Source organism: Rhyacophila brunnea, unplaced genomic scaffold (assembly GCF_057557595.1).
Source record: "Rhyacophila brunnea isolate RB1 unplaced genomic scaffold, BYU_Rbru_1.0 scaffold_22, whole genome shotgun sequence".
Classification (NCBI taxonomy): domain Eukaryota; kingdom Metazoa; phylum Arthropoda; class Insecta; order Trichoptera; family Rhyacophilidae; genus Rhyacophila; species Rhyacophila brunnea.
Genome location: NW_028232882.1, coordinates 7,339,164 through 7,361,414, shown reverse-complemented (window position 1 = coordinate 7,361,414; position 22,251 = coordinate 7,339,164). Strand labels below are relative to the sequence as shown.

At 32.1% G+C, this 22,251-nt stretch overlaps 1 protein-coding gene across 1 annotated transcript in view; it reads left to right on the top strand.

Annotated features, from left to right (window-relative positions):
• Positions 1–22,251, top strand: part of LOC147069998 (uncharacterized) — a 162,421-nt gene that overhangs the window by 84,847 nt on the left and 55,323 nt on the right. Inside the window, exon 4 of the mRNA XM_085949343.1 lies at positions 19,706–19,881. Within this exon, the coding sequence (XP_085805469.1) occupies positions 19,706–19,881 (176 nt within the window). The remainder of the gene's footprint in view (positions 1–19,705; positions 19,882–22,251) is intronic.

The window sequence follows — 22,251 nt, the reverse complement described above, 5'->3', positions numbered from 1 at the left end:
ATGAACCACAAAACCTTTATAAACCTGCTCCAGGATGCAGTAAATTCTTCTATTGATATCTTACTGCTTGATCTCCACTTAATTATCAAGCGTTGGAAAAACAGAAAAATATACGAGACGTAAAATATAAAACATGCGGATGTTCCGATCAATGGAATAAAAATCCTTCCGTATTATGGTTCAATCAGTAAACAAATTAATAATGAATGACGAAATTTGTTTGGCGCAATAACGTTTATAGCACAAAACACCGTTTCCCAAATGGATTTCGGGAGGGTAATTGCTCATTTAGATATATTTTTGACGAAAGTATTGAACTAAAAATATTTCGATAACACCCAAAACTTGTTAACGCGGTCCCAATCTTAAATTGTATCAAAAGTCAAACATCACGGTTATAAAAATTTTAAAATATATTCAACGAATAATTCAAAAGATTTGAGAATGTAACATTATAATTATTGAATATACATAATTTTTAAAACACCATCATCATCAGGGGCGCGACAACCCGGTGTGGGTCTTGGCCTCCTCCAACAGCTCCATCCACCTGTCCCTATCCAGTGTGGCCGCTTTCCAATTTGGTACCCCTAGAACACGGCAGCTCCATTCAACCAATGAATCTTTGGCCTGCCTCTTCTTCTACGCCCTATTGGATTGCTGGACATCACTCTCTTTGTCGGTTCATTGTCATTCATACGGTGCTCATGACTTAGCCATAGCAGTCTCCCAATCTTAATTGATTAAGCTGCGCTGCAATCTTCGTACAGCCCGTTGAGCTCAGCATTATATTATTATCTTCTCCTCCAATTGGTGCCGTCCCTGATCGGTCCATATATACGGCGGAAAATTTTTCTTTCAAAAATTTTCAGGGCTCGTTCATTTCGCAGAGTTAATGTCCAAGTTTCCGATGCGTAGGTGAGCACTGGCTTTACAAGTGTCTTGTAAAGAGTGCTTTTAGTTCGTCGAAATAGTATGCGGGACTTAATTTTGAAAACACTTCTGAAAAAATATTATATTATAACCAATAGAAAAAATATTTTTTGAAAAAGTAAGACACCCAGCAGGAATCGAACCTGCATCTCTCGGGTTTCGCGCCCACGCACATATACCACAATTCTATAGGCGCCATACTTAATTGCGACTTAGCATAGCGACTTAAGCCGATCGCCAATAGTAATTCAATTTGGAAAGCGCTTCAGAGATTATTAAGAGCCGTTAGTTAAAATTTGTTATTATTATAAAATTAAAATTCAAACCCGCACACACGCATTCAGATATCAATAATTGGTAATTATTAGTAAGCATAACATTGTAATACTGATATTGTAAAATATTTTTGAGTGATAATAAAAATATTAAAATAAAAGGTTCCTCAAATCAAAATTGTTTACCACATTTTATTTATAAAAATTGTATTTTTTTAGAGTGGAGACAAAAAAAATCTTATTTATCCATAATATGATGACATTTCAATTAAAACTGCAAATATTTTTAATTAAATACATTCGTTTTGTATGTATACTTGTCGTGTTTAGGTTACATAATATTATCTTTATCGAAGTATACAATAGTCAATAATTAGGCGCACAGAATAAACATTTAAATTCTGTCCAGTGTTTACGTAAATTCATTTGACAAAACTGTTACAATTTTGCTTTCAAAAGTTGCCACACCTGCCCCAGATATCCGTTTACTTTGAGCGCCATTTTCACGCTAATTCTCGGTGCAATGTTGGCAAACCTTTTTCGCGGAAAACACTATTATTCTTACCAATGTAGACTAAATACAATAATACTGCCAACAGTAATGATTTTATATTTAACATATTGTCGAGAATTATTGCAGATAGGAAAAATGCAATAGCAATTGTAATAGAATTATAACCAGTGATATGTCAAGCAAAACAAAAATAATGCTTTCCAGTAATATATTAACGTACAGATCTGAATTATGAAACTCAGCAAACTCGTGAAGAAAATAGCATTTGGAGGATCGAGATATTATGAAAAGCGATAGTCACTTTAACGTCCAAGATAGCCAAGTGGTAATGTGTCAGTTTATAATATCGTGGGCCCGAGTTTGAATAATCATGCGTCTGGCAAAAATACTTGTTCATAACATCAATTCAGTAACATCAATTTTTCTTAAAAACAAAACCTTCAAAACAATTCCTTCGACATAAACTAGTACATAATACACAGTACCAAAATATTGAAAAATATTGAATAATTTCCTTTTAGATTTGGTGGCGGGGGAGCAGTAAAGTCCGTAAGCAAAGTTTGCCCTTAACACACTTAGGCATAAAGCCCATTGACGCAGCGAGTGGGGCGCTTGCGCAAAATTTCTACAAGTGGCGCGTTAATCGTCGAAAATACAACGTAATCAAATACGCCAGCGCCCACTGGATTTGACGACGCCTTGTGCCCGCGTGCCGCATGAGTCACCGTTTTTCGCTTCTCAGCGATACGATTTAACGAAAATACAACGGAGTCCATTTATTGAACACAGCAAGCAAAATCACGCTCCTCGAAGCGTCGTCGATAAGACGGGCGAGAAGCCATTATTAAGAACAGTGTACGCTTTGTTTAGTTATTGCGTGTCCGATATTTAATTACAAGCCCCGAGAAATAATATAATATTTTTATTGCTTTGTTATGAGAGACGCTGTAATAATAATTATTTTGTGCTTCTTGGGCCCCTTATTACATAGGTGAAGGGTAATGCGCGGCAAGAGGCGTGTGATTATGGTTATGAATATACGCTTCTTACGCCGACTGCGCCCGCTCGTCCGTCTTGATGGGCTATATGCCTTAGAATACCGCCCCCTTTCATTATTATGTCCTAATTGTATGCAAATTCATTAGACACCTACCTACCCATTTTATTATCTAGCTATCTTAAACAGACAAATGCGACAGAAATGTTGAAAAATTAAATATATTATATTATCACCTTAGATAAGATGATTAGACCATTTCTATAAAACCATTCAATCTACAGTAGTTTTAGGTAGGTACCCTGAAGCACTGACAAATTTGAAAGCCCTTTGTGATTTTTTTGCCCATACCATAAACCACCATGGAGTTTTGCGTTATGTACAATAATAGTTATGTTGATAGGTTATGTTATAATATTTACTTGTGCTTTTTTTAAACTAAGATAATCAGTAGGTACTCTTTGACCGAATCTTTTGCTTCGTGTAAAATCGGAACTGCTTTAAAAAACTGTAATATTCGTATTCGTTCCTTCATATGCTGCCTTTTATTGAGTACCGCCTCTAAGCAACGCATTCCCTGCCTGCTTACACTCGACGTCACTGTGGGGTAGATTAGGATTGACTTCTTTTTCGTCGTGTCGGGTCTTCAATAGCTGCAGTGTGTCGCTCCAGAAGTTGGCGAAGCCAACACTATTTTCCTCGGCTTGGAGGATCTCGTCGAAATTGCAGCTTACTGGGCAAGGCTTGCATGAAAAAAGGTGCTCCATGCTTTGCATTTCACCGCACTCGCAGGTTTGGTCATCAGAGCAATGCACCATGTTGTCTCGAGTGCGCCCTACCATGGTTCTCAGTCTGTTCAGGGCTTTCCATGTACGGTACCCGAGACTGGCTCTGGGTGGGATATGCTCTGCTAGCTTTACCAAATCTTCGAGACCGTCAAAGGCTAGGTTTGCTTCCCACGCAGATAGTCTATCTTCTTCGGGTGGGACGGTCAGAGGTATGGTTTGTCGCCATAAAGCTTCTTTTGGATTTTAGCCTTGTTTTGCACATTTGATACGCACGTCGTGTCGCGGGTCCCTCTCTTGGGCTGCCGTTTCAACTCGAGCTGCAGTTTCGCGTCGGATTGAGTATGGGGCGATTCCATTAAGATTGTAAATACCCAGCGACCCGACACAATTTTATTTAATACTGCATAATAATTGCAATATAATATTTATTACTCTGTATTTGACGGTACGTTACGGAAGTTAAGAAAGGTTAGATTATATATGTAAAAATGCTCTACACAATTATTAAATATGGCGGTCGAAAGCAAGTTACATGATCGTTTACGTTTATAATTATAACATGATTATATAATAGCAGTTCTGCGAATCCATCAAAATCCAGTAAGTATTGCCAATCAATCCGACATGCATAGAATGTTGCCATTACATATTAGCATACGATTAAGATACGGATTCATTTATATTTAAATGGCATAGATACCGATCCATTAATAATGATACTGTCAGTTTGCATCAGTTAAGTCGCAAATCTTAGAAACCCATTTTGGTCACATGCTTGATATCTAGGTAAGGATATTAGATTGTTTTATCATACAGAGGTTGGCAAACGATGTTGGAAGAAAATACATTTGTTACATAAAACCATAACTGCACATATCCATGTTTATGATACTGGTATAAGTACATTTCTTAAAACTGTATGTCTTTGTTATTTACATGAGATTGGTGTGAAAACCACTCTTTAATCAAATCTTGTACCGAAAATTGTTATATCATTATCGGGCATTGATTAGACAATTTTATCGAAGATTATTGTTTAATCAACATTTTAGATATTTTTATTAATACTGTTATGTTTTCGGCAAAGGCAATCCTTTCCAATAGGCCCCGATCCTTCACGTGGTCCAGTGGAAGGTGTACGTCAGTAATCAGACTCAATGGATTGTTAATCTTCAGAGATGTTTATTCGTCAATATTCTCAATTTACAGTTACATAGTGTATAAATAAAAGGGAAAGAAATTCTAATGGATTCAAGCTCTCTACTAATCCATTTATGTCGTTTTTTGCGACCCGGGTTACGCCTTTTGGCATCTTCAGGCGTCGTGTACACTCACCAAAGGGAAACACACACTTCATTGTGTGTTTACCCGGGTCGCAAAAAACGACTTAAATGGAATAGTACAGAGCTTGAATCCATTAGAATTTAAAATCAAATTCCATCAAGTACCTTCGGTCGATAGTATTAATATTAAAAGGGAAAGAACTCAGGAGAGTTCGATCCGCAGTGAAACAACTCGGTGAGCAGAGCTGAGTTAAGTTTGAACAAGTGGAATGGTATCAGAATCATTTACAATAGTATAAATGAATACGTGTATTAAATAAGGCTCTAAGTACCAAAAAGTAGTATTGCCTGTAGTTACAAAATACCGAGTCATTGCAGTAAAATTTCATGAAGCAGACCTTTTGAAAAATGTAGTTTTACAGTGTGAAGCAATCACGACAGCTTCTATAATTTTAGGTATTAATAACTCGCAAGTGTCAACACACCATCGTCAGCTATTTTATATTGAATGCCGTTGACCACTGCACTGCTACTTACACCATTATAAATAAAACACGCCAACGGACTTACAACGTCGACAGGTTTAATTATTTTGCTGTATTTTTTTGACTTGCATGAGGCACTGGCGTTGGCGTTGGTATGTAGAATATTTTTCTATAAAAATGTCAGTTTTTATGTTTTTGGTACTTAGCGCCTTAATTAATACACGTATTCAAATATGAAATAGTAAGTAGGTAATATTAGTGACGCTTATTTTATGTAAAAGGGTGTATATGTGTGTAGTAACAGCTGGATAGGGTGGATAAATTGGGGTTGATCAATAATATAATATTGAGTAGGTACATTGCAATAGTCGAAATCACACCGGTCGAATATTCTTACGTAATTAATAACTTAGGGTGTCGATGAATTAAACAAAAGACAATCTATTGTCATTGGGAAGATATCATAGAGAGGGGAGTTACTGATACAAAACAATAGAGTCTTCTTCAATCTTTCTACAATCACGTAGAGTGGCTGTTCGAGCCTGCGTTAAAATGCCTCACAGTTTATATCTAGAAATAATTAACTGTTGGAATACGCGATATTATAGTATAATATGCATTTTTAATTTTATTGATTTTGAAGATAAAGATTATATTGGAATAGTCATGCTGGTGTTTTAATGTTAAACTGGTAAGCACTACGTTATCATGTTTGCTATCTGTTAATAAATCATAAATATTAAAAAAATATATTTCTAAAAGGTTATAAATTTCTGCTTAACAATATTTAATAATTTTACTATCGATTTTAATATATGCGGTGACATACATAGGATGAATAGTTTTCCTTTCTGAGTGTTTTTTTTTTTGTTTTGTTGCTGTGTGAATGTATTTTTTGAAAAGACTTAGAAAACGAACGTTTGCATGTTTGCACTTCAGACGCAGAAGAAAGTAGGTGAATGATAATTAGGTACTAAATATTTTTGAATCATTAATATTAACAAATATAATACGAGATCTATACCTCAGAGACAGTGTGTCGCAAGTCAAATTTTTGCAGAAAATTAGTTAAATACAGATTTTGTATCCATACTATCATTCAGCGTCAACTCGCCTTTCAAGTAGATTAATATATTTATTTTTTTGTTTTTAACTTTTATATTAATTATTTCGTTTATTCAACGAAAAATTTACAAGATTTAAGAATGTACCATTCTAATTATTGAACATACATAATTCTGAAAACACTCTAAACTCCGAAAATATAGCCAATAGAAAAAATCTTTTTCGAAAAAAGTAAGACACCCGGCAGGAATTGAACCTGCGTCTCTTGGATATCGCGCCCTGTGCATTATAACTATGCTACGACTGATATACTTAATTGCGACAAACTTTAGCTATTGGCTTTTTTTGGAGAGCGCTTATAAGCAGGTATAAAAAAATTGGTCGCAATTAACCATGGCAGTCGTAGCATAGTGGTAATGCACAGGGTGCGAAACCCAAGAGATACAGGTTCGATTCCTGCTGGGTGTCTTGCTTTTTACGAAAAGATTTTTTCTATTGGCTATATTTTCTCATGAGTGTTTTCAGAATTATGTACTTATGTTTAACTTTATAGACGTCAGTTGCATTTTCATAATAAATATTATACACATAATGTGATTGCCTTACTAGATCTACACACTGTCTCATGTTCAAAAATAAAACTTTCAGAAAACTGCAAGTTAAGATTTTTCATGCATTTACAGCTAACGGCTTTATTGTTTTAAGAATTTCGTTTCTGTTATGAATATTATGAATAGACTTAAAATGTGACAGATATGCTAATTTTTATATAAAACTTGTAACTATTTAATTTTTAGTAAAATCGGACTCAATGCAATCTGGCTCTGACGTATAAAATTTACATTGCACTTTTTATATTGTGGTTAAAAAAATATTTTTTTTATATTACAATAAAAGTGGATATTCTAAATCACAGAACAGATAATAAATATAATTCCGATAGGCAGTACTCACACACTACTTACACAACATTTTGATGCAGAGTTTTCAATATATGAGTGTCCTCAGAAAATGAAACACGCATTAAGCACGTGCAATAGTATGTGTAATACACCAATATTAAATAAGCGTCAATGCATTAACCGAGAACAATTGTCAGTATTCGACATATGGCGAACTCTTGACATTTGTTTAAGTTTAGTCCGGTTATTACTTACTGGAGATCGGTTACCTGTTACTCTTTACCCGTTAGGTATTTCAGTTCCCATTATTTCTGAGTCCCCTGTTCCAAATTAACCTTCGCGTCTTTGTTATGTTCTGCTAAATTGTCCACTTATATTGTAATGTTATACAACATGTAAGGCTGTATCTTTTATAAGTAAATCGTACTAAATGACCATTCAACGTTTGTCTAGAATTCATTGAAGGATATAATATACCTACTTAATAATAAAATAGTTAAGATATAGAAAAAATATTTTTAATTTTCACAAAAATGTCACAGAACCCACTTTCAGTTTTGATTTACCTTAACGCTGCAAAATCTTATTGAGTTATAAACAGTTTTAGAACAATTGGTCGACACCTCATTGGTTACATAACATCTAATACCAATATATCGATCAATGAACTCAAAGCCTGTCTTATATGGATAGTAAACAAGTACCGCTAATTTTTAAACAAATAAGCAGGCAGCTTTTTTTTAACTGAAACTTGCTTTATTGATTTTAAGAAGATCATAGAGGACTACATCTGAAAGAAAATCTTTTTGTATATTTTTTTAGCATTAAGGCGATAATTCAGTGAAACGGCAAATAATTTTCAACTATAGGCGCGACGAAATTTTGGACTCGCTGGCAGTCTGAGAGCGAACGTCGAGGTGTGAATACGTAAATTTGTTTTGTGATGGCGACGGGGGTATTAATTCTTAAATCGTGCAAAGATCACTAAAAACGTTACCCATTTACTTTAAAAAGAAAAAAGGTCAATGAATAATTATTATTACTGTTATTAATAGAACAATAAACAAAATATTAAATGGACGCATGTTGGATTTATATGACAAATTATATTTCGATCGGCATGCGTCATTTGCACCCGCGACCCGCAATCCGCAATCCGCGCATCGCCTAGACACGATCTTTTTAGACCATGCCTCAACTTATGTAGGTATAGCCTTAAAATTACAACAAATGAAAAGAAGTTACATATAAATTGTACGTAAAACATCACCGTGGCACAGTTCGCCGTGAGTTTTCTTATCAGAAAGGGATGACCGTATACTATATGGTCTCCAATTTTATTGGATTCAATATGAACATTAATTCAATTTTATTATAGCTGATTTTAACAAAATCCATGAATTCAAGAATGAAAACCTAACAAATAATCCAGTATATCGGCTATTTTCAAAAATTTTCTGCTGCTGGCCTCCTGTAAAGTGTAAACCGATAAGTACCATGTTTTATTTAGACATGAATTTTATGTCAGTACTATACGACCCAGAGAGGTTGGACGGTCTTTAATATACGTCCATATATTTCCGATACAACATTTCAAGGTGAAGTGTGATACGGCGAACTGCATACATATAAGTTTCCGGACACGATGAAAAGAACGTATATGTAGTGTAATGCTAACCATCGGTCGTATTACTCGTAATAGATAGTCAATTCCACATTAGATTATGAATCCCAATAATTTATTAAAAATGAAATAATTGCATGTGCTGGCAGGTGTTACAATATTTTTTTATTTCTAATTTTCTTAATAAACAAATTGGCCCAAATTTGGCAACACTGTTTGGCAAAAAAGTTCATCAATTTTATTGTTTCTCGCAAATCGAATTCGCAATCGATTTAATTGCAACTAAAGTATGCGTATTGCAATAAAAGAAATGCAATTTGTTTCATAAAAGTTCCGATCGAAATGGATGCTACGGTTTTGCTTGAAATAGATATGACATAATCGACAATGTAGAATAATTATACGATGTTTATGTATAGACATGTTGGAGCGTTGCAATGTTGTTGTGTTGTTGTTGTTGCAATTGACATGCAAGACGTATTTAATATTCTCACCAACAATATGAATCATTCAAAATATTATTGTGATACCATAATTATTCTTCAACTTAAGCAAAATCAAAACACAGTTTCAAAGAGCTGTCTTTAACTTGAACTTTCAAGTTTCCTACCGTGAAAAGCTTTCTTTCAAAAGATTTATTTTTTTAATTAATACACCTTACTTAAGTACATATTTACATAATTCGTCACCTCAATGCTACAACTAGATAATTCTGATTTGGTAATTGTTGGGATAATGAAATTTAAACTATACTTTTTTATATTTTGATGTGTTTATTTTATGATGCCTATTGCTATGCTTTGTGATAAAAGCACGTCTTTTTAAAATATTTCGGTATAATTTAATAATTTTATGACTAATTTGAACTGTTTCAAGGCCCCTTTTTAAACCCTCTAACGAATCGATTGCGTTATCTGCTTCAAAGAAAATCGCCGCTGGCAGAAAGTTTAATTGTAGCCAATTAAAGAAGATATTTATATAATATACTACTAATAGTGTTCCGGCTTAGCCACCCCAGAGGAATCTATTAGTGAAGATTTCAGATCGATATGACCATCAACAATAAAAAATAGTGCATGGTGAACAGCCCAATTTTTTTGTTTTTAGACGCAGTAAACTTTTGTTATGCGGTGTTTAAAAATTATGAATTATACGTTTTATACTTTTTTTGCACTCTTCACTACACTGATACTCCTTATTGCCTGATTTACTCGCATAAAATTAGATCAAATGATATTCACTTGTATTAATATAATATGTAGTAATACATAAATACATATATGTAAACAAAATATTTTTGGAATATATTACATCATTTTCATCCTAGAGCCGGAGTGAAAAGTTATGAAGCGTATACTCTAAACATAGTTACTGATACAATTAGTTTTAGGACAGTTTTCTTTTAATAAATTAAGTATTCATCTTTGAATACTCTGATGGTGTGTTCTTGTTTCTTCCGTGTCTCGTCTCCGTATCACCAATGATGATAAAGTTAAAAATTGCCAGTATTGTTATACTTACTAGTCATCCGTTTATTGAACAGACTATTGCAATGCGATAGCCGATTTGACATTGAATGCGTGCCGAATGTGCATTGTGTGTTAATGTGCCACAGCGTGGAAGCGTGTTCGAATCCCATCGGCTTCGCTTTAAGAGACCTCGTGGGACAGTTGCCATTATAACATATTATTTAGTAGGTACACATCGGTGATGCATTGTTTAGATGTATTAGTTGACACCTGTAGTGAATTCATGATTACATTTTACGATATCAATGAAAGAGAAGAATTACACCGCAAACAAACCATAATAACAATAACAATTCATATTTCTTTTGACTAATGATATTTAAAACTGCCATTAGAGCAAAACCTTCTACCTATTCTACCGCCCACCATGAAAGCTGGAACGCCCAGTAGTGGGCGGTAGGAACCAGGTTGACTACCCCTCGTATAGATTAATAAATTTGTGACTATATAAATAAATAATTTTTGCATCTGCAGTACTGTTCTTAAGTTATAAATATAATGGCATAATTACTGCTCCTGATGTCTCACTTATGGTACTTTTATATGCTGATTACTTGAAAGTTATTTTTTAATTTACCGTATCACTACCGGCCAATGTTTACTGGGTGGACACTTGTAGGCCAGTTATTTTTGAAATAAAATAAGTCCCTTAAAAATAGGAAATAGGAGCATAATTATAAATATTTGTAAAAACTTACCAAATCAATATATTTCTCGAGTTTATCGTGAATATTTTTACACTAAAATGATAAATATTGTTTATAAAATATACACAAACGGGTAATTCAGAAGTTATGATATTTACAAGAACGCACGAGTTAACTCGTTCATGGCATGACGCGAAATACATGCTTTGACGAGTTAACTCGGCTTTGGCAGTGGTTGGTTTAATTAAATTAACCACTAAGAATCCCACGTAACCTGGTCGTATCTCTTGGTTAATTTTTCATCACCTTCCACCTGTTGCAGGAGAAAAAGAAAATTTATAAATCTCCGTGCTTTAAACTGAGGCATAGTTCTCCTTACCGTCGCACAGTTCTTATTATATTATCTGTTAACATTACAACAGGCATTGCGGCCCAATAACAGTAGTATAATCAAATAATATAATTGAAGTGAAACAATTATATAACGCCCAGGCTTTAAGAAAATCATATATATATGTGTGTATTGTAACCTCACCGGGAATCCGGGAGCCTTCTTATTTAAAGCCAGAGCCTTATTCACTGGACCACGGTGGGTTGGTTATGTTAGGTTAGGAAAGAATTAGTTTACCAATAGGTTTTATAACGTCATATGCCTTTTATAGATTTTTACTTAATTTCGTACACCCGATCCTCTTTTTGCACGGTTTCCAAATAACACGACTTAAAAAAAGTACCGATTATTTTTAATTATCTTTTATTTACACTGATTTTTTTGCTTTAATACGGTTTAAAAAAAACTAAAAAGAATAAAATTACGTAAAATGTATATTCATAGTTATCAAAAAATTGCGTTGCAATGGACCGCACGCCACTGGTGCATACATATTATGTTGTCATCCGATGCCACCCAGATATACATACGTACATACATGGCGACACTAGTGACCCATTTCGGGTTCGATACGAGAGACGCGCCGCGTGCTTCAGCGTCAGCGTCATTAAATATTTCCAGCGTTGAGAGTGATTTTTCGCCAGAGAAAAACAGCAGTAAACGGGCACTTTTATTGTCAAATAACGAGATTGAATGAATATATTTCTCTATGCTAGATTTAATTTAAATCGAAAACTATGCATTTTTATGTATACATATTTTAATGTATAAATAATAAATAAATTCGATTTATTTTTGAGTTCAAGGATTTTGTATTATGAGTTGATTTTAAGTAATGGAACCTATCTACCATTTTTGCATGGGTACCTTATCGTTTTTTACACGGTTTTGTTTTGCACGGCAGTCTTTGGAACGTATCCCTCGTGCACAAAGAGAATCGGGTGTATATATAACTGATTATTACAAAACGCTACCCAATTTAAATACTCAATATCATAAGTTATGCACGATCCTGTAATCTTAAACAATTTCCACACATAATTGTATTGTCTTTTCACTGATTTTTTTAGAGCGAAACAATAGAAAAAAAACGTTAGACACACACAATAACTATACTTTACTGTGAGAATTGTTTCTATTGATGAATGACAGAGGAAAAGTTACGCAAGAATACAATTCACACAGTTTGCGCGATTCTTTGAATAACAGCTGTTTAGTGCTTCCACTTACATCTTTTTCGAAAATGACCTTCGAGTCATTACTTCATTGTTAATCTTGTTAGGATTTTGAATAGTAATTAAACAATTGAAAGTTGTATTATATTCTATTAAAATAATCTGCGTGCGAAGTAGTCTGTCGTGATTCTTATATTTTCATTTAAATATTCTAATTTATTTGAATACGGGATTATTTTATAACTTGAGAAATAGATTCTATTCTTTCCAATGTATTATTATTTAATTTATTATCCAATTTTTACCACGTTTTTCTTAGCCCGTATTCTTGTTTGTCCGGTGGTTGTTTATCCAGTACCGATTTTTAACTAACTTCCCGACTAGTTAGACATTTGAAACTTTTAGAATATATCATCAGAACACGATGCCAATGCATTCTTTAAATACTTTTAGCCATCTTTAAGTAGAATTGAATTCATTTTCAGTTGATTCTGTTAAGTATGAAAAGTTATTTCGGAAGAAACCCGTAATCCAATTCACTATCATTGGTTGCTAAGGAGGTGGTCCTAGCAACTAAATTATTAATATATACGTGCGATACTATGGAAATCAAAATGACATTTCTGTATTCTATATTAAAATGTGTTTGTTACAAAATAGCAAAAAAAAATGATTTGTTGACAATTGCCTTATTTGTCCTAAATTATTAATACATAGAATTGTCAAGTTTATATAATTCATCAGATAATTTAAAAACGTGGTACATAAAAAGCTCTTTTTATCTTGCAATTATTATATTGTATAAACTAAATTTATTACATAATTGCAGCTTATATAATATCATCATTATGAATAATAATCAATCTACTACAAAACAATATAAATATATGATGTCAAATGATTTTATAAAATAGATCAATAAATTTAAGTCCCAATAATCTTTCATAAAGAATATATAATATAAAGTCTTAAAAGTGATATTAGCTACCCTGAACAATACCGTATCTGGAAACTTGTACGTATGTAATTCGTCGTATCACACTATCTTTATCGGGAAATGTTTTATCGAAAATATATGGCCGTATAGTAAAGACCGTCCAACCTCTTTGGGTCGTATAGTACTGACATAAAATTCATGTCTAAATAAAATACGGTTTTTTTCGGTTTACACTTTACAGGAAGCTAGCAGCAAACAAATTTTTAAAATAGCCGATATACTGGATTATTTGTTAGTTTAGGTTAGATCTTCATTCTTGGAGTCATGAATTTTCCCAAAATCAGCTCTAAAAATCGAATTAATGTTCATATTGAATCTAATAAATTTGGAGACCGTATAGTATACGGCCATCTCTTTCCGATTAGAAAGCTCACGGTGAACTGTGACACGGTGAAATGTTATACGTACAATTTACATGCAACCGAACAATACGGTAGATTCCTAAGATACGAAATGCGGCATTGTCCTATACGAATTTACCATAATCGAGTAATGTGTTCCATTTTTTAATATATTTTTACTACGACCAACTATCATAATTACCTATCTATTCTTTTCTGATTGACCATCGTGCAGGTCCTGTTGAAAAAATTTGCAATTTTTATGTGACGTTCCATCCTCTCTAATGCCATAGCTTATTTCAGCCTTCAGTGTTTCAAGGGTCAAGTCTCAAGGGATCGTCTTTTAAATTTGTAGCATTATACTAATAGATATACCTAGAGATTTCAAAACCGGTATTCAATTATTTATCGATGCCGAAATACCGGTTTCAAAAATCCAAAATACCGGTATTTTCTGTATTAAGAAAACATGGGTACACGTATATGATTGTTCAAAAATGAATTTAATTTTACTATATTGTATATTAAATTTAGTGTATTAATTTTTATGCTGCCAAAACGCCAATATATTGACTGAAACGAAAAAAAAAGTTAAATAACATTTAAACAAAATCCCTCAAATATACTTATAGAATTGTCGAGATTAATAGACATATTTCTATACCCGACATATATAAAAATTAGCAGTTCTAAAATATTATAATCTATACACATTTATTAAGGTCAACGTAGATAGGTACTTTAGGTTGTTATGAAATAGTATTTTAAATAGATTTTGATAGATATATTTATTGATAGGTACTTATTTGTTTCTATAATATGTTTTGACGAATATCGATATTAATACCAATATTCAATAAGAAATACTGAAATACCGGTATTGATAATATATTTATTCGGTATTGCAATCCCTATATATACCTACTGGAATTAATCCACAGTGGCACCGTGGGAAATTCACATGTGTATTAGTATTGCTTGCTACAATTTTGTTTCTATGTTAGCAATAATATATTAATAATAGTTCAGATGTGAACTTTATAATATGGGGACCATATTGTTTTTTTTTTTTCTTTATTTGGAAGCAATTGAGTTCTTCCCTGAATGGAAGGATATTCTGCTTTACAAAAGTATACATACACTTTTTTAACTACAGACATAAATAGTTACATTAAATAATACAGAATTAAATTTTTGTTCACAATTAGGGAATCCAATCCCGAGCCAAAATTCTGATCCCGGGATTTCGGGATTACAATTTGACAATCCCGGGATCCCGGGACTGGTCCTGGGATTGGCATTTTTTTCCATTGTTAATATAAAATTTTTATATTTACAAATAACATTGATAAAATCGGTCAAAAATAAATCTAGTATAATTTATACTAATTAATACATTTATTGTTAATATTATATACGTTCAATCTTGGAAATACACAAGTTTAATGGAGTAAATAATATTGTAATATAAATGATAATGTGAATTTAATATGAGATTGCTGTTTCTGATAGTAAAGACATAATGAATAGATTAGCGAGATTTAAAATAGTAAAACAAATAATCATGGCGTACTTATGGCCTTTCCGCTTCATAAATCTAATTAGTCAGCCAAATATGAAACTGCCGTAAAACGTATGATATCATGATGGAATTACTTTGTTAAAAGTACGAAGTATTGTTTTTTTCCAATCTTTCTCATTTTTAATAATTTATGTCAAAAAAATAAAATGAATCGGCAACCTACACATGGGTATAAATCAAACTTCATTCAAACTCAGTTTATTTCTAATGTAGTTATTTTTTATTAAAAGTATTTTTTCTGTTATATTTTCGCTTTTATTTTATTTTCCATAAAAATTGATAAAAAAATCAATCCCGAAATCCCGGGATTATGTTTATCAATCCCGGGATTCATAGGTATCGAAAATAGCTCGGGATCCCGGGATCCCGGGATTGGAATCCCTATTCACAATATTAGTTCGTCAAACTAGACATTTACGTTACATTTTTGAAGAAATTCATGTACAATTTTCATAACTGAAATATTTGATTTGCCAGGACGAATTAATCGTGAAAGGAAGGTATAACCTGCATTTTCCCAATTTATTCATTAACACCTCTATCTCCTGTCATAGGCATCACATTGCCAGACAATGTGGTTAAGATCTTGAGTGGGTTGCCCATACTGACACTGCGGGCTATCTACTACTTTAATTTTGTACAATGATTCGTTGAGACTGTAATGCCCTGTCCTGCTTCTAGCTATTGTCACTATTACATCTCGCTTTATTTTACAATGTTTATTAAACCAATTTTTAGGAGATCTACTATAATAATTTTGATAGTAGTGGGTTCCCTTTTTTTCCCAAGATTTTCTAAATATTTACCGTATAAATGCATTTAAGAAGTGGGCGGACAAGAGAAATATATAAGAGTCTAATCAATGATATATTATTGAACTTTATTTGTTTATATTAAACTATTTGCGCAACATAAATTAGAATGTAGGTAAGTATCTAAGCAGATTTCAAAATTATTTTATACATATAAATAATCAATATTATCATGACTTTTATTTGTCAATTATTTAAGTTTGGCGCCACTTCCCATTTGTGCATAATTTATTAATTAATTAGATGTAACCTTCATATAGGTTTGACCAGCACGACAAGCGGTTGAGAAATATGCATAATTATAATATTTTAATAATATCTCATTTCATATTTAAATTTAAATTCACCATTACAGGTTTGATTTTTCACAACTTAAAAAATGTTATCTCTAAACAAATATGAACTGGTTTTAAATGATAATTTGGTCACGTAAAGTCACATGAAATTATGCTATTGACAACGTTAATTATTTATAATAATACCAGCGATAGTTGAAACATTGAAAGCAATACAAATTATATGTATTAATTGAGTTAGCATTTACTTGGTAGAATTCCATTTTACAAGAAATGAAAATATAATTAATATTAAATTCTACAGGTTTTTATAAAAGGTTTGTCGATAGCTATTTCGGTTGTAACACCAGACTATCGATAATGTCTTATAATGGTGTTACAACCGAAATAGTTATCGACAAACCTTTTTTAAAAACCTGTAGAATTTAATATTAATTATATTTTCATTTCTTGACAAATTATATGGTTAAAATTTTAATTTATACAGTTAGGATAGCTTCGAAGACGTGTGTTTTAGCCCTTAGTTATCATTAATCATTCTGAAAATGAATTTATAACATGTAATTACTAATTACCTATGAGTGAAACATGTAAGAGCTCCTCAAGTCGATTCAATAAGCTGTTGGGCCCATCGAACCGTTCGAACTAGTCGCCATAAAGACCAATTTTGTTGCATTTACAAATTGAATTTGCGGCGTCGTTTTGTATTAGCTTTTATTACCTACTACATTTTTACAACGTTTTTCTTAGCTCGTATTCTTATTTGTCCGCTACAAATCTTGCAATTGATTTTTAACTAACTTATCGACTAGTTAGACATTTGAAACTTTTATAATATATCAGAACACGATGCCAACGCATTTTTTTAATACTTTTAGCCATCTTTAAGTAGAATTGAATTCATTTTCAGTTAATTCTGTTTTGTATGAAAAGTTATTTCGACACTATTATTGGTTGCTAGGGGGTCTCGGGTCCTAGCAACTTAATTATTAATATATACGTGCGTTACTATGGAAATCAATATGACATGTCAAGTACAATTTTTTTTTTGATCGTTTAAGCTAATCAAGTCAAGTTTATATGGTTCAACAGAAAATTTTAAAATGTTGTATATAAAAAGTTCTTTTTATCTTGTAATTATTTAATATCACCTCTACGTGTTCATCTCTCCCACGGGTACTCTTAACTTAAAGTCATGTAAATTCAATCAAAACACATTTGAGTACATGGTGACCTCAGTGTTGGGTAAGTACTCCTGAGACATTTACACTCATAAAAAATGATACTTCACATCCAATCGTAGGGTCCATTGTACGCCCGATTAAGACCGGGTGTAGTGCGGGGCGAGTATGTTTTGGTGGAGTTATTAACTTAAATGTCAACGTATAACTCAATAAACAAAATGTTTTTTTTTAATGCTTAAAACCTATTTTAATTTAAGCAGCTTACATCGCCGTGTGTCTTAGCCCTTAGTTATCATTGATCATTTTAAAAATAATTTTATTAACATATAGCTTATATACTAAATTCAACATATAACTCAAATATCGAAGAATTAATAAATACATTTTGTTTCACAACTGATTAATATTCAAATGGTTTATCTATTTTATTAAACCCTTAAAATAATGTATGATAGGATAACGTAACATTGCAGCTGCAATTTTTACAGTACATACAATATAATAATATGCAGTTTTAGTTGCACCATACCCCTAAACTATATTGGTTGTACTATACAAGGCAACAAAATTATGTTCTTCATGCATATACTCATTACAAATAAAACATGTAAGTATAATAAAAAATATAATTATATGAAAGTTGTAGGAATGCAATGTATTTTTTTTAAATTATCGTTTCAGTTTCCGGATGAAAAAATAATAAATAAATACATATTAATATTAACATACGTATCTCATAATATATAATTTTATTCTTACTTAATACGTATGTGATTTTATTTTGACAATCAACCTTTATGACAAAAAAATATGTCATGTCATTTTTTCAATCTTCTAATATATTTCGTCGGTTATTATTTGTCATTTAAATATTTTAGAATTTTTATTTGATTTTATCATAATATGCATTGCACAGGTGTTTTGATAGATTTGAACAAAATATCTACCTTTCTTTATTTTATTGAGATTTTAACCATAAAAGAAAAAGAATAACATCGGATTGATGCTTTAAAGGTGTGGTGTTCGAGGCATGTACCCATGGACACTAAAAACCTCAGCAGTTTTTGACAGAAGGGAAAACAGTAATTTAGATAAACTCATCGTCTGTAAAAATATCAAGAGGCGACGCGGAAAAATGCTTTCATTGAAAAATTAAATTCAATAATTTACCAATTTATTTTATAATTTATTCTGAATATTAAATGTAAAAATGCAATTATTTAAATCTTTAATTTTTAACATATAAACCGACTGGTATTTATATTACCTATAGCTTATTAAAAATCTCATCTTTACGATAGCTACTCCAAAATATGTGCTCTTTTATGTATTATTAATATATTTTAGTATTTCTTGTAATATAATATCACCCTTGTGCTGTACACAACTACCAGAATCTTGAATTTTTTAAATTAACAAAACGTTACTTAGAGGCCACTCATAGACTGAAACCGTATAATATATTTCTATGAACAGAAATCATAAATTTAGTATGTTACACGGTTTAACATTTCATGTAGGACCTATTAGTTTAAACTATCGCAAATAAGTAGGAAGCTAGTAGTTTAACTGTTTAAATCACATTGACGCGATACCAGTGATACGGGTTCAAATCCCGTCGAGCATCGTATTTTTTTTCAAATATAATTTTTTTTAGTGGATATATATCTGAGGTATTTTCAAGTTATTTATATTCACATCAATATAAATTATTAAAATCCAAATTAAATAAAGCACCTTAGTCGATTGGAAGTTCAATGTTTACTTATACACTCTCTCATCTTCTTCACAGCGAATAACTGCAACTAACTGATAATCTTTATTTGAAAATATGACAATGTGAATATTATTTGTTATTAATGTTTTATATATCTGTTATTTTTAGGAGTATCAGCACCCCGCGAGGCAACAGGATCTCACCATCTCGTCAGTCCTTCAACTGTAGCGAGGGCAGTCCGCCAAGGAGTCCCCCCACAGGACCATATGTACGTCAATACTTTGCTGGCTGCTTGGGGAGATATGCTACTCCAAGACTTGGTCCAGACCATCAGCCCAAACAAAGTAAGTCAATACAAGAGAAATAAATCGACACAATTAATTTATTAATACTTTGGACGCGGAAGACGCACACGGTGCGTAATGACCAGGCGGCCGATCGATGTAATTAACGTGCATTTTAAAGGGGGCAATTAAAATCTCATTAAGTCTTCAGCAGCGAATTAATAAGCAAGATACCTCATGATTGCGCGAACAAACGCTTCAATGAATTATAATTGATTGCAATAATTAATTTCCAATCATAACTAGGAAGAATAATTCGTTTGTTACTATTATTATTAGATATATATGATATCCGTTGTTAACTAATTCAAACACATCCGTGTGTAACACTTTCATACACGTACAAAGGAAGTAAAAACATCGAAATGGTTACGCCAATTTTATTTTATTTTCAGACCATAGGTACATTTCGCAATGGCTAAATAATAATTCCTTTTTGTGGTCATTATTTTTCACTGCTAAGGATCGCAAACTTCACTGAGCTTAGTTAAAGACTGTACACATATAATTTTACAACTTCTCACAAACGAGATCTTTCATGTTTTTTTGTAACATTGATATATTAATACTTTGTACCTTAAGATCACTTCTCTAGGGTTACATGTAAATTGTGCGTAAAACATTTCACTGTGGCACAGTTCGCTGCAAACTTTCTTATCGGAAAGGGACGACCGTATACTATACGGTCTCTAATTTTATTAGATTTATTATGAACATTAATTAAATTTTAACAAACTATAATCGACAAAAAATATTCTCCTATATATAAAACATCTGGATGGTTTAATGGCATAATTTTGAATATTTTATGGATAAACGAATATTTTTTTATTATTACTTACTATGGCTTGAATTAGGCAGGATTTAATTAAATTTATAAAAATTTACAAACACATCTACACACTGTTGTTTTAGTCCAATGAAAATAAAAAACGTTTGACAGACAAAGCTTACTTTGCACTATTAATGTCGGATCTCAACATCCTACTGTTTCTCAACAGCCTGCACCCTTCGTCACTGGTGTATATGATAATTATACAAGCAATATCAAATATTTAATAATTCATAACATTTGATACAGCAAATATTCTCTCTTTTCACTAGAAGTAATAAACTCCACAAACAACTCTGACGTAACGTACTTTCCTTTTCAAACCACAGCCGGCACAGCGTTTCTTACCATGATGAGTTTAATTTTTAAATATGCCGTCATACGATACTCTTTTTTCCATTTCTCGCGATCACGAGTTGCCGCGTTTTTTGCGTTGTCGCGCTTTTTTTATTCCATGTTTGAAATGCCTCCGGACTTCCGGTATTACATTATGAGACCGCGTGATGGCGTGAATTGCCAAAAAAGTAAATTGGCCACTCAAACTTTTTGCTTGTGTATACTCTGTCATTCTGTTTTAATGTATATTAATGCATTTCGTGTCAAATAAAAAGAAATAAAATTATCACGGCTTAAATGATCGTAATAGCCGAATCGTAGTTATGAGGGATTGTTGTTTAAGTAGCGTTTGATTAATCTATACAAAAATCTAATACTTTTGATTATTTACTTTACATTACCGTGAACCAACTTATTTACTAACATCAATATATTTTTCTGTATCAATTCAATATACCTTGTAGCAGTAGTGAAGGGTGGAGGTAGGCAGTTAAGATCCGCCTTAAATGGTGCACACTAAACTTAGTCAGTGATACATATTTATTTTCATTGAAATAAAACTACAATTTACAGATGGTGTTGGTTAGTTTTTAATTCAATTAAACCTGGCGAAAACCAAGCCATAATAGATAATAGTAAAAAAATACCCGTCTACCTATAAAATATCTAAAATTATGCAATTAAATCATACATAACTTTCGATATTTTATAGATAGAATAATATTTAGTATCTACTTATTATAGTTTGGTTTAATGAATTTAAAAAATAAGCCAACGATATATGCACTAAGTATTGATTTGAATTTAATTTCATTGCTTTTTTTCTCTCTGTGTATATGTAACCCAACGCCAGATGTTTGTCTTATAAATACATTCTAATTGATTTGAGTTTTTTTATTATCCCATTGGAGTCATTTTTTGCAACCCGAGTTTTGCCTTCCGGGATCTTCAGGCAATATGTAGCAAATACACACTGACAACGAATTAAGTTAATTCTTGTTTTTATACCAACAAAATGACTCAAATTGAATAGTACAAAACTCAAATCAATTATAATTTAAATTCAAATTCCATCAATTACCCTAGGTCGATAGTATTAACTTTATAAATACATATTGTGTCTATTTGAGACTGAACATTGCAATAAAGTCAATCATTACAAATGTTTATAAGCTTTTCTGGGGGGAAAAATACCCACTTTT